Here is a 14,300-nt window from a genome sequence, read left to right on the forward strand (position 1 = left end):
ACACACACACACACACACACACACACACACACACACACACACCCCAGCACCTTGAAGGGCTTGACCCTATAAATAACAGAGCCATAGCTCTGTTAATAACAGTCCCCATAGCCAGATGAGCAGAGCTGCCATTTTCCTCTGCATTCATCCCACTTGTTGCTATTCCATGGAGATCCTGAAGAGTTGCCATCATAACATAGAAAGAGTGCCAGAGTGAGAAATGACAAGTCAGGTACAAATTCTAATCCTGCCACTTAGTAGCTGCATAAGCACAGGCAGAAAGAGGAGATGGGTGGATGAAAACAATCTGTTCCAACAGCCACGAAGGTGGCTGAAGCAGGCGCTGAAGCAAGCTTATTCAGAGCTTACTCAGACCTCAAAGGCGCCAATATCATCTACTACATCCTGAACTACTACCAGTCATCTTGACTTTTGTCTTGCCACTGAATTTTGATGACAGGAAGAGAGAGTGAGGCTGATGACTTTGTGCAACTCTGCCTCACTCAAATCCTACTCTGTAAGTCAAAATGTCACCCCCTGATGTCATTGGGTATCTTCAAAAACACAGGACCAACAACAGAAGCCAGGGGCAAGGCCTTAACCCCGTTTCCTCACCCATAAAATGGAGATAATAGTCCCACTACCTGGCTCCCAGGATAGTTGTTTGTAAATGAGTTATTGCTATATTGGCATGTTCCAGTAAGCATGGGCCCATGGTTCCTTTCAATGACCCTTCACCACCGCAAAGGTCCATCTGTCAGCAATGCTCTGCGATCGTACGTAGTGGAACACTATCATCTCAGAGGAGTGTTGATTGCAAGGAAATTAAAGGATAATGGGAAGAAGCCCAGTAGTTATAAGAAGGCCGAAGCATATTATGAGTGATGACATGTATGTAAAAACAAATAGATTGTCCCAAAGATAAGCGGTCAAAAGACATAAACTGTTTTCCAAAGAGAAATTGAAAAGTATCAACAACCATATTAAAAAAAACCCAAAATATTCCAAATCACTAATCCTAAAAGAAATGCACAGCAGAATGGCTGTTGAAAAGATGGCTGGACAGTCAAATGAAGCAGGAGCCAGCTAAGCTATAAAAGGGGCCACTAGAGACACTCACCAATCCCAAGGATCCCAAGACAGGAGTTCCAGAGCTCAAAGGGTCTCTGGTCTAGGTGGCAAGGGGACCAGTGAAATGGCGAGCTGATGGGAAGCGACGGACAGAGCCCTGGACATGGAGTCAGGACTACCTGAGTTCAAATCCAGCCTCAGACACTTACTGGCTGTGTGACTAGGCATGTCACTTCACTGATATTTGCCTCAGTTTCCTCATCTGTAAAATGGGGGTAATAATAGCACCCAACTCCCAGGACTGTCGTGAGAATCAGATGAGATAGTAATTGTAAAATGTTTAGCACAGTGCTAGGCTCATAGTAAGTACTATATAAATGGTAGATATTTTAAGCTATTAAGAAAGATGACTGTAGAAATGTAAATTAAAATGAAACTGAAAGGCAGACGAACCCTGATTAAAAGCAGTGACCAGTATTGTCACTAGAGGACAGATGATAAAGCATACCTCTCCTCTTTTTGGTAGAAAGGTGGGATACTTATGAGCAGCAATGTGTGTGGGTAGACAGCTAGGTAGCACAGTGGATAGAGTACTGGACTTAGGAAGACCTGAGTTCAAATCCTACCTCAAATATTTACTGTGTGACCCTGGCCAAGTCACTTAACCTCATCTACCTCGGTTTCTTCATCTGTAAAAAGAGGAGATACGATTCAATGACCTCCAAGGTCTCTTCCAACTCTAAATAATTCTGTGATTTTTTTTTAACCTGTTTTGTTTGCAGCCAAACAATCTCAACTTTAGTCAGGTAATAACGTTTCCATTACTCTTCAAGGGAAAAAAAAAAGAGATCTTATAATTCTTTGTTTACAAGTAGGTTTCTGATGAATGAGGAAGTGGGGCATCTTATCAGGAAATGTCTGTAGCATTAAAAAGAAGAACTGAAGGCATCAATACTTTTAAGTAGTGCAAGAAACAATTACCAAGGATGCATAAGAATAGGAAGGATGTGGGCCTGTTGTGTAGCTAGGGTGGGAGCTAACTGATTGGCTGCCTGAGAGCTCAGCCGGGATCCACAAAATACTAAAAGAAGCAGAAGCAGAAGCAGGGCCCCAGTCCATTCAATGAAACATTTACAAAAAGGTCCTAGGATCCCAGGGCAGAAGCTCCCCATTGATGAGGTCACCAATCCATCAAAGGAGTCCAGCATTCCCTTTTCTCAGACCAGGTCCAAGGTAGTCAAAATTGAGGCTCTCTTCCTCTATGAAGCCTTCCCTAAGAGCACTGGTATCTCTGACTCAAAAGACCTGGGTTTCTCTCCATCTGTGTGTCCCTGGACCAGTCACCTCACTCCCTCAGTTTCCTCAGCTATAAAGTGAGGAAAAGTAACACCTACCTCCCAAGGTTGTTGTGAAGATAATGTAAGCAAAGTACTTTACAAAGCTTAAAGTGCTATAAATAAAGGTGAGCAGGTATTATTATTAACTGCACTGATTCTCACTCAGAAAGTGTAGGGGGAAGGGAATAAGCATTTATTAAGCAACTACTATGTGCCAAACTTTGTTCTAAGCACTTTTACAAATATTATTTCATTCAATCCTCACAACAACTTTGGCGAGGTAGGTGCAAAATTATTCCACTTTACAGATGAGGAAACTGAGACAGAGAGGTTAAGTGATTCGCCCAGGGTCACCCAGCTAAGAAGTGTCTGAGGCCACATTTGAACTCAGGTCTTCCTGACTCCAGGCCCAGCATTTGACCCTGTGCCACCCAAATGCCTAGGCTTCGTAAACATAAAGGGTTCTATGGGTTGGGTCCTACCCAACCCGTATTTCTCAGCCCATTTAATTCTTGCCATAAATCAATGCTCTGATTCCTGTAATATCTTGGCGGGGCGGGGTGGGGTATTAGGCATAATGATGAGATATTAATACCTCTCTGCAGCTTAGATTGTTGCATCCCTTCAATGACAGATACAGCTCTTCGGTCTTGGGGATTAGAATGTCTCCCATGTTCCAGCTTCCTTGTTTGTCCCTTCCCCAGCTTAGGATGCAAGTTCACCAAAGGCAGGGACCAGATCTGTTTTGTGAAGAGTGACATGTGTCGACCTGAAAGTTGGTTAAAGAGGCAACAAGCTAGGTGATAAGTAAATTCATGTTGTTTATTCCCTTAAGTTAGCGACATGTGCATGGAGCCAGAGCTTTAACTCTGAGTGAATCAAGCAATTTTAGGAGGACATTTAAACCTTGACTCAGGATGTCTGTGTTACTCAGATTTATGGTCTCTGTATATGTTTAACCACAGCATGAGAAAGGAATTTTCTTAATTGAATAGGTTGTAAATACAATAGGATAGGAAAATGTCAAAGTGTCAGTTGAAATTATAGATCCGGGATATCTGTGTTTCCTTTACCGTTAACATGACATAGCACAGTATATGTCCATAAAATACCAAGATAAGAAAAGTCCCATTATTCAAGGTAGTGTCTGGGTGAAGGCGCCTTAGTGCTTATAAAGAGAAGAATGCTGGTCAGCTTCATCTGGTCCTGTAGTTGCTGACAGAGGAAGAGGCATTTTGAGTTCACTCAGAGAACAAAGAAAAAGCATGTCTATTATGTTGGGGTGCTTCTTCTGGTTGATTAGTTCAGGCTTTGGCACTTATTGGGGCTCAAATGAACTTAAATGATTGTCACATGGAATAAGGGAAAGAGCATTGGACCAGGGGTCAGAAGACCTGAGCTGGAGATCTGGCTCTACTGTACCTTCCCTGTGTGACCCTTGGGGAAAGCCCCACCCTCTCTGAGTCTCACTTTCCTCATCTGTATAATTTCCACTTGCACTAACAGGCTTATAAATGAGGAAAGTAATTTGTAAACCTCAAAAATGCTATAGAAATGTGCTTATTTTAATAATAATAATAATAATAATAAATTATAAGAGAGGCCATGTGGTATAGCAGATAGAAGGTGATCCTTAAAGTGAAAAACGCCTGGCTGGTTTCAGGTTCTGTTTCCAACACACACTGGCTGTGTGTGACCCCAGGTAAGTTACTAAGTCTCTCAGTGGCCAGGGCAGCTCTCTAACTTGCTGAGAAGATGCCCATCTGCCCAGGGCCAGGGAGTTCCCAAAGCAACAAAGTCACCAGGTCTGTCAATAAATAAACAAATAAGTATCGCTCTCAATAGCAATCCTTCCCATCTCATTTGTCTTTGCTTTTTTGTCTGTTTCTTTTTGCACAGGATTGAGGAAAAAAAAAGGCTCGAATTCCACACACCCAAAGCTGTCAGTCAAGATGAGCGCAATTTACAGCTAAAGAAGAAAATCCAGGAGATGATGGCACAGAGGCGACAGCAGGTTGATAGCCTGAAGGCCAGACCCCAGAAGGCCAAGCCAGAGCTAGAACCATGGCTCAGGCCCAAGGTGAGCTCTTCCTGAGACAGAGATGGGCTTTGTAGAGTGTGCTCTGGCTCACACTGAGACAGACAAATGCAGGAGTCCTGGCTTTCCAGCATGGCTTTCCTGCTAAAAAGTGTGTTTCTACAGCACTTGGGGACTAGTGTAGGAAGGATGAGTTGGCCTATGGGGACCAGCCCAGGGACATGCTCAGAGGTGCCTTTCCTGGTTCCAGGGGCCTCACATGGTAGCTTTGGGCTCTGCTTCCAGCCTTATGCAACTCAGAACTGAACCCTGGCCAAACCCCCATACTGCAGGGTACAGAAAGTGGGTATTATGCCCTAACCTCTTTAGGCTCAAATGATTCTAGAAAGCTAAACTTATAAAGTATTTCTTTGGGGTGGGCATAGTGGTATATATACATGTGTTACTGAAGCTGTTGGATTGCTTGAACTTGTGAGTTCTGAGCCACAGTGGCCTAAAGTATAACACCAATATGGTGGGCTCTGGCAGGTGGCAAAGACAGGGGTAGGGAGTGCAGGTTGCCTGAGGAGGGGCAACCTGGTCCAGATTGGAAAGAGAGCAGCTAAAAGCTTCTGTGCCAGTAAGTGGTAGCTTCAGGCCATGAGTGGCCTCTGCACTTCCAGCCTGGGTGAGATAAGGGAGACCCAGAACCTCATACGCACTGCCCCAAAAAGGTACCTTTCTCTCAGCCCAAAATCAACATAATTATCCCTCTTTTAAAGATGAAAATCATGGAGTCATAGATTTAGAGCTGGAAGGGACCTCATAGTTAGCTGGTCCAAGCCCCTGATTGGTTACATATATGTGGTATGTAAGTCGACTCTTAGAAGGAACTTTAAAACCAGACCTTTGGAGCCAGGATTTTGTTCTGGTCAAAACTTGCTCTGGGTCAGCAGAGGATATGACCTGAGACCATGAAAAGTCCACTATGCCAGTAATACTCCCTGGGACCTATAGGGCAACTTGAGTTTCCCCATGTGGAAGGCAGGTGGGGGGCCCATGTTCTGGTACAGTGATGGTCTTGTCTTTTCCTTTTCCCAGACTCCTTTTGAAGAACGCCACTGGAAAATATTGGAGGAGAGCCGGGAAAAAGTTTACAAGAAACTCCAGAGAAACACAGCTACCAGAGCAGCAGAGCAGAGAGAGGAGTACTATGTGTCAGCCCTGAGTGGAGCTCAGCCTTGCATCCTGAGGTCTTAAAGTGCCAAATACTTTGTTCTGCCCACAGTCCCCTGGGAGCTAGACTGCCGCCCCGGGGGATTTGGATACACAGTGAAGATAGCCAATTGGCCTTCCAAGAAGCCTGGTTCCTAGAACATTCAAGGGCTGTCACAGAGATAGGAAGGGATAGTAAGTCAGGGTGGGGAGGAGCAGGAATAAAGAAATAAAGGACATTGGCTAGGGAGTCCTGGAACATCTACTGTGTGGCTTCAGCATCAGAGCTACACGCTGTTAGTAGTTTTCTTGAGGAGTTAAAATATGTGAGTACAAAGTCAGCCCCTCAGCTTTGGGTCGTCCCACCTTTTTTGTGATCTATTTCTGACCTCCTCGCTTCCTCAGAACCCTCCACAATCCATATACTGGTGTTCTCTCCCAGACAGATGTTCTGTTGTAGGAATGCCTTTGCTGTATTCCCTGCCAAGCCTGCCTCTTTGTTTCTGAGAAGGAAACATATTTGTAGGGTTGGTGTTTCACATGACCAATATGTTGATTTGTTTGTGCTTAATAATACTTCTTTGTTACAAAGTAGGATTTTTCTTGGGAGTGGGGGCTTTTGGGGTTACTGAGTAGTGATAAATATGAAAAAAAATCAATAAAATGTTTTTCTTTTAAACATACAGAAGAAAAAAAAGAAGTCCAGAAGAGCAAGGGGGACCACCACTCATCCCCCTCATGTGCACTAGGCTTCTCCACCTGATTCCTTCACTCACACTGTTCCTTATAGCCTGAATGAGTTGATGCTCCCATCCCACCCCATGCCATCCCATCCCAACACATCCCACCCCATCCCATTCCATCATCACCACACAGCTGTGGTTTACTGGAAAGAGGACTGGCTTTAAAATAAGAAGACTTGGGCACAAAACCTGCCACTACCACTTAATTACCTGTATGACCTCAAGCCAGGCCTTCTCCTTTTCTGGGCCTTCATTTACTCATCTTTAAGAAAAGAGGATGGGACCAGATGATCTTCCAGACCTGTGGTTCTGTTCATCCTTGATGACCCATTTTAAATGCCACCTCCTTGAGGAAGCTTTCCCTTATAACCCTTCCACTGCAAATCAGAAATGACACAGCAGAATCTCACTGGGGAAGCGAGGGTCAAGAATCAGAATGGGTTGATTCTGTGTGGGTGCATGATCTCAACAAAAAGCTTTCCTGCTTTGGACAGCCAAAAAGAGGTTTGCACCAGGAAACTCCTATACAGGCAGTGGCAAGTAGGGGTAGAAGAAGGAGAGGTTGGAGCAGGAGAGTGTCACAGAGTAGTAGACTGAGCAAGAAGAATTCTTCAGTGGCTTGCAAGGCTTGGAACTGAATGGGCCTGGGGCAGCCAGGTGGCCCAATGGATAGAGCACTGGCCCTGGAATCAGGAGGACCTGAGTTCGAATTCAGACATTTGACACTTACTAGCTGTGTAACTTTGGGCAAGTCACTTAACCCCATTGCCTAGCCAAAAAAAAAAAAAGAAACAAAATGAAAAAAAAATTGAATGGGCCAGATTCTTATGTTGCCTTTATTTTGTGTTTTGTGGATGTATGCAAATTTTGTCCCACCCTCCTTTTTGGAGAAGGGGCTCGTTTGTTCTATCAGTTATTGTCATTCCCAGTCTTCACTGGGCTTTTGGGGTCAGTCCCTGTCCTTCAGCTAAGGTACAAGGGTATTAAAGTTATCCATAGTCTTTCCATGATCCAGGCAAGGGAGTAGGAGAACAGGCATCCCTTCAATTTCCAATTCTTTGCACAAATAGCTGCTATAAATATTTTTGTACATATAGGTCCTTTTTTCTATTATTTTTTAATCTCTTTGGGATACAGACCTAGTAGTGGAATTGCTGGGTCAAAGGGTATGTACAGTTTTATAGCCCTTTGGGCATACTCCCAAATTGCTCTCTGGAGTGGTTGAATTAGTTCACAATTCCATAAACAATGCATTAGTGTCTCAATTTTCCCATATCCCTTCCAACATTTGTCATTTTCCTTTTCTGTCATATTAGCCAATCTGATAGGTGTGGGGTGGTACCTCAGAGTTGTTTTAATTTGCATTTCTCTAATCAATAGTGATTTGGAGTACCTTTTTTTCATGACTATATGTAGCTTTGATCTCCTTGTCTGAAAACTGCCTGATCATATCCTTTAACCATTTATCAATTGGTGAATGACTTGTATTTTTACAAGTCTGATTCAGCTCTCTATGTATTTGAGAAATGAGGCTTTTATCAGAGAAACTTGTAAAAAAATTCTCACAGTTATGATTACTGTATATTTCCCTCTATCATATTTTCCCCCTGTTTATTCTACTCTCTCTCTCCTTTCAAATTGTCCATCCTCAAAGTGTTTTGCTTCTGCCTATCATCTCGCATTCCCTTTAATCAGCCCCCACCTTCTCTTATCCCCTTCCCCTCCTACTTTCCTGTATGATAGATGATACCCAACTGAATGTGTATGTTATTCTTTCTTTGAGCCAATTCTGATGAGAGTAAGGTTCAAGCATTGCCCACCCCATTTTTTTCCTTCATGGTAAAAGCTCGTTAGTGTTTCTTTTATGTGACGTAATTTGACCCTTTCTACCTCTCCTTTCCCCTTTCTTCCAGTACATTCCTCTTTCTCACTCCTTAATTTTATTTTTTGAGATGTCATTCCATATAGTCAACTCACATGTATGCCCTCTGTCTATGCAGACTCCTTCTAAATGCCCTAATAATGAGAAAGTTCTTAAGAGTTATAAGTATCATCTTCCCACATAGGAATGTAAACAGTTTAACCTTATTGAGTTCCTTATGATTTCTCTTTCCTGTTTACCTTTTTATGTTTCTCTTGAGTCTTTTATTTGAAAGTCAGATTTTCTATTCAGCTCTGTTCTTTCCATCAGGAATTCTTGAAAATGCTCTATTTCATTGAATATCCTTTTTTTTTTTTTCCTGAAGGATTATATTCAGTTTTGGTCGGTAGGTGATTCTTGGTTGTAATTCTAGCTCCTTTGCCCTGTGGAATATCATATTCCAAGCCCTCTGATCCCTTAATGTAGAAGCTGCTAAATCTTGACTGTGGCTCCAAGATATTTGAATTGTTTCTTTCTGACTGCTTGCAATATATTTTCTTCTCCACCCAAAAGCTCTAGAATTTGACTATAATATTCCTGGGAGTTTTCATTTTGGGATGTCTTTTAGGAGGTGATAGGTCTATTCTTTCAATTTCTATTTTACTCTCTGGTTCTAGAATATTAGGACAGCTTTCCTTGATAATCTTGAAAGATGATGTCTATGCTCTTTTTTGGCTTTCAGGTAGTCCAATAATTTTTTTTTGGCTAGGCAATGGGGTTAAGTGAGTTGCCCAGGGTCACATAGCTAGTTAAGTGTTAAGTGTCTGAGGCCAGATTTGAACTCAGGTCCTCCTGACTCCAGGGCCAGTGCTCTATCCACTGTGCTACCTCGCTGCCCCCAAGTCCAATAATTCTTAAATTATCTTTCCTCAATCAGTTGTTTTTCCAATGAAATATTCCACATTTTCTTCTACTTTTTCATTTTTTTAAATTTTGTTTTATTGTTTCTTGATGTTTCATAGAGTCATTAGTTTCTACTTACCTGATTATAACTTTTAAGGAATTATTTTCTTCCGTGAGCTTTTGTATCTCCTTTTTTACTTTGCAATTCTACTTTTTAAGGAATCTTTCCTTTAGGGAATTTTTGTAAATTTTTTTCCATTTGGTTAATTCTGTTTTTTTTTTTTTTAAGTAGTTCTTTTCTTCAGTGGATTTTTGTGCCTCTTTTACCATTTGGTCTATTCTGTTTTTTCATGTGTTACTTTCTTCAGTATTTTTTTTGTGCCTCCTTTACCAAGCTGTTGACTTTTTTCATGATTTTCTTGCATCACACTCATTTCTTTTCCTAATTCTTCTCTATCTCTTTTATTTGATTTTTGTTTTTTGTTTTTGAGAGGCAATGGGGTAAGGTAACTTGCCCAGGGTCACACAGCTAGTAAGTGTTAAGTGTCTGAGGCCAGATTTGAACTCAGGTCTTCCTGAATCCAGGGCCAGTGCTCTATCCACTGTGCCATCTAGCTGCCCCATCTTTTATTTGATTTTTTTTCTTTTCTTTTTCTTTTATGAGGCAATTGGGGTTAAGTGACTTGCCAGAGTCATACAACTAGTGTATTTGATTTTTAGAAGCCTTTTTGAGCTCTTCCAAGAATTTTTAGGGGGGATTGAGACCAGTTCTCATTTTTCTTTGAGACTTTGGATGTTGCAGTTTTGACTTTGTTGTCTTCTTCTGTGTTTGTGCTTTGATCTTCCCTGACATCATAGTAACAGCCTATGCTCAGGTTCTCTTTTTGTTGTTATTTGCTTATTTTACAGCCTATTTTTTGACTTTTAACTCTTTATTAAAGTTGGGCTTTGTTCCTGGGGTACAGGGAGCACCATCCCAAGAGTCAGGGTTTTTTTTTTTTTGTTTTGGTGCAGCTTATTTCAGAGCTAGTTCTGGAAGTCTGTAAATTCTCATTTCTTCCAAGGTGGTATGGTCTAAGGAGAGGCATGGTCACTGCTCTCATGGCCTATGTTCTGGTCTGTTAGTGACCACAGACACTCTTTTCTACCTTGGAACTGTGACCAGAGTCCCTGCTCCCTCATAGCCTCAAGCTCTAGTGTGCTAATGCTCTTCCTCGCCCTGGGACTGTGACCAAGGACTGCAACCCAGATCCGCATGTGGGCTCTTACTAGCAGAGTTCTGTGCCCAATGCTAGTAAGGGGATCTCTGTAACCTCCATCTGACCAGTTGTCCAACCCCCTTACCATCTGTGGGCTGAGAGCTCTGGAAGTCACCCCTGCCAATTCAGTTAGCTCCCTCCAAGGCCTTGCTGCTAGTTTGCTAGGGCATTCCCTGTACTGGATTGTGCTCCACTCTCACCTGGTGCAACACCTGCTGACCTTCTAAATTGTCTTGGGTTAGAAAATTGTTTCACCCTATTCTTTTGTGGGTTCTGCCCTCTAGAATTCATTTTGAGGCATTATTTTAAAGTTGGTTGGAGGAGTACTTGGGAGATCTCAGGTGAGTCCTTGCCTTTACTCCACCATCTTGGCTCTGCCATCTGGGTTTTCAGTTTCAGGATGAGAGAATCAACAGTTCAGATCCTGGCTCTGCTACCTACTAGTTGTGTGATCCTGGGCAGATTCCTTCTCAGCTCTAGGACTCACTTTCCTCATCTGTAAAATGAGAGAGTTGAACTCAGTGTTCCTATGGGTCCTTCCAGCCCCAGTCTCAGGATCCTGTGAACTACATCAGGCTCTTTGCTTGACTCTCCCTCTTCAGTTGGTGAGCTTCTGTCTCCAGGAGGTCACTATTAGTCTCCTGAAGGCTTGAGGTTAGTAAATCCAATTCAACAAACATTTAAAGCCCTACTGTGTGCAGAGTACTGTTCTGGAAGATAAGATATAATCCCCGTCTGCATAGGCCTTAGCCTTATAGGGGAATGAGATATAAGCATCAACAACAACAGTGCAAAAACACTAAATAAAAGGCAGTTTTCTCAGCAAAAATGGTGTTGGATTTAGAGTTTGGAAGACCTGGATTCAAATTCTGCCATGAGCAGTTAATAACTATGTGATCCTGGACAAATCGCAAAACCTCTCCTGGACTCAGTTTCCACATCTAATAATAATAATAATGATAATAATAATAGCACTTATATAGCACCTGCTACATGCTAGGCACTGTGCTAAGCACTTGTCAAATATCATATCATTTGAACAACCCTGAGAGGCAGGTACTATTATTATCCCCATTTTATAGTTGAGGAAACTGAGGCAAACAGGTTAAATGACTTGCCTACAGTTACACAGCTAGTAAGTGTCTGAGGCTGGATTTGAACTCCGATCTTTCTGATGCCAGGCTCAGCACTCTATTCCCTGTACCATTTAATGACCATGTAAAAAGTGGTTGGTCTGAATGATCTAATATAACGTCGATAGGCAAAGCATATGCCAGGCTCTGTACTAGGTACCACAGAGATAAATATAAGCAAACAAAACAGGTCTTAGACTCAAGGAGCTTACATGCTAAAGAAGGAAAACTATTTTAAAAAGAGGAGTAGGAAAGGGGAGAGAGGGAGCAGCAGTGCAGCTGGAGAGGAAGAGGATTCGGAGGAGATTCCAGGCATGAGTGAAGCAAAGCACGGAAGGGCCCTTTCCTAAAGGGATGGTCTCTCTAGCTCAAAATCTATCATTGTATGATGAGTGCATCACCGTGGTGCAAACAACATGCTATATGAGGTTGGTAGGGAAAAGGTCATCACCAAAAAGAGAGATCAGGGAAGGCTTCCTAGGGGAGGTGCCATTTGAGTTGGGCCTTAAAGGATGGGTGGTAACAACAGGAAGAAAGCAGGGAGAGCGAGTGCCACAGGCATAGGGAACAAAAACACAGAGGCAGAAAAAGCACCAAGTGTATCTAGAAGACAGTCTGTATGAATAAATAGTTCGATTACAGCAAAGAGTATGTGGAGTTGAGTCATGTGAGATAAGGTTGGAAAGTTAGGTTTGTGCTAGGTCATGGGGGATCTTGGATGCCAAGTTAAGGAATCTGAACTTGACTCAATAGATACCAGGCAAACAGTGAAGGGTCTGGAGCTTGGGGAGCGATATGACTGGATCTGAAAGCTGTATGAAGGCTAGATCAGAGTGAGAAGAGAGCGGAACTAGGAAGACTTGGTTGGAGGCTATTGCAATGATCCTAACAGGTAGTGATGAGTGAACATGTGCTACAGTGGTGGCTGTGGGAAAAGTGATGCTGTAGGGGAGGAAGCAATAGGGCTTGGCAGCTGCTTTGAGATGGGGGACTGGGGAAGATGAAAGATCCCATACACTCCCAAGGTTTCAAACATGGGAGACCTGGCGAATGGTGGTGCCACAGACAGAAATGATGAAGTCATAAAGAGTAGGCGCTTTCTCCTCCAATTACCTTGTCTTATCTGTGCACAATATATCCTCTAGTAGAGTGTAAGCTCCTACAGGGCAAGGGCTGTCTCTTTTTTTTTTTATTAATACCTGATGCCTGACACAGTCCATGACATGTACTAGATGTTTATTCAATTGGGAGGACAGTTAGGAACTTGGTTGAAACATGTTGAATTTGATATGCTGGGAATGGGTGGGGGTGGGGTCTGGGATTTATTTAGCAAGAGGCCAAGTCAAGTCAACAAGCATTTATTAAGTGCTTACGATGTGCCAAGCACTGGGCTAAACCCTGGGAATACAAATACAAGCAGAAAGAAAGTCAATCTTTGCCTTCAAGGACCTAAGATGGCGAAGGACAACACATAAAAGGAAAGTGGATGGGGAGAGGGAGGTAGAGAAGGTACTTGCCTAGGGGTAAGATGGAGAAAGTCTGAAAATTCTGGAATGGAGCCCAGTGGAGAATGAAGATATGGCTGACCTGAGCACTTTTCTTAAAATGGAGGTTCTGGGAGGAATCAGGCAATCAGAGGAAAGAGCCACAGGGGTGGGGTGTATTTGCATTGTGAGAAGGCCTCAGGGCAAGGGTCAGCTTCCAAGATGTGGTGAGGAGGCTACAGCGGCAGAATGAACTTCCAGAGTAAGAAGGCTGCTGTGGCATGGTGGGAAAATGTCCGGGGAGTCAAGAGTGGAACCTAGAGAGGAGTGAAGACTGCTAGCCTGGAGACAAAGAATTAGGAGGTATCTGCATAGAGGCTGTGGCTGAGGCCATGGGAGTGAATGACACCATCAAGGGAAAGAGTGTAGAGAGAGAAGTAAAGAGGGCTTAGTACCTATCTTCCTAATATTTCTTTATAAGTGAGACCACTTTAAAATGACTGTCAAGGATAACTTCGAAGGGAAAAAAAGCCACAATTAGTCTCCTTAAGGAGATGGTCATTTGGGGGAATTGAAGAAGCTGAGCTTATATATGAGCCTTACATCTTTTTTTTTTTTAGTACCAGGCATGGAGCCTCTGCTACAGGTGGCCTCTCTGAGTCTTTGCCCAACCCCAATACCAGCAGTGAGCTGACTCTCACCCCCAAATCATGAGACCTAGTACAATCATCCAGATTGTCTCTGTAAAAGCCATTGGAAGAAATGTATGGACCACCTGTTATAGTTATCCACTGACAAGCCCTGGTGTGTTCAGGAGATAGCTATAACAACCCTGAAGAACTGCTTTCAGAAAAGATGTAAATGTATGTCTACCTTGCTACCCTTTTGGAACAGATTTCTGGGAACTGGGATGGGCAAGCTGACAAAGGTGATTTTAAATAGAAATAGAATGTGATGAAAAGAACACGAGGTCTGGATGTGATGGTGCATACCTGTAATCCTCACTACCAGAGAAAGCTGAGGCTGATGGATTGCTTGAGCTCCAGAGTTCTGAACTGCAGTAGAGTTAAGCCAATTGAGGTATACACTCTAAGTCTGGCACCAGTATGGAGAGCTCTGTGGAGCAGTGGGCCACGAGGCTGCCATGGGGTGGTGGTGGTAGTAAACCAACCTATATCAAAAATGGAGAAGATCAAAGCTTCTGTGCTTTGCCCCAGTAGTGGGATTAGGCCCATGAGTAGCTGTTGTACTTCCAATCTAGAATCTAGGTGAGATAG

The 14,300-nt window shown here is 43.0% G+C and overlaps 1 protein-coding gene across 1 annotated transcript in view; it reads left to right on the forward strand.

The window, feature by feature from the left end:
- The window catches only part of CFAP99 (cilia and flagella associated protein 99), a 172,511-nt gene extending 166,712 nt beyond the window's left edge, over window positions 1–5,799 (forward strand). The window contains 2 exon segments of the mRNA XM_027836284.1: window positions 4,308–4,488; window positions 5,527–5,799. Of these exon segments, the coding sequence (XP_027692085.1) occupies window positions 4,308–4,488; window positions 5,527–5,799 (454 nt within the window).
- The last annotated feature ends 8,501 nt before the right edge of the window (window positions 5,800–14,300 follow it).

Source organism: Vombatus ursinus, unplaced genomic scaffold (genome assembly GCF_900497805.2).
Source record: "Vombatus ursinus unplaced genomic scaffold, bare-nosed wombat genome assembly UNPS02014818.1, whole genome shotgun sequence".
In the NCBI taxonomy this organism is placed as follows: Eukaryota; Metazoa; Chordata; class Mammalia; order Diprotodontia; family Vombatidae; genus Vombatus; species Vombatus ursinus.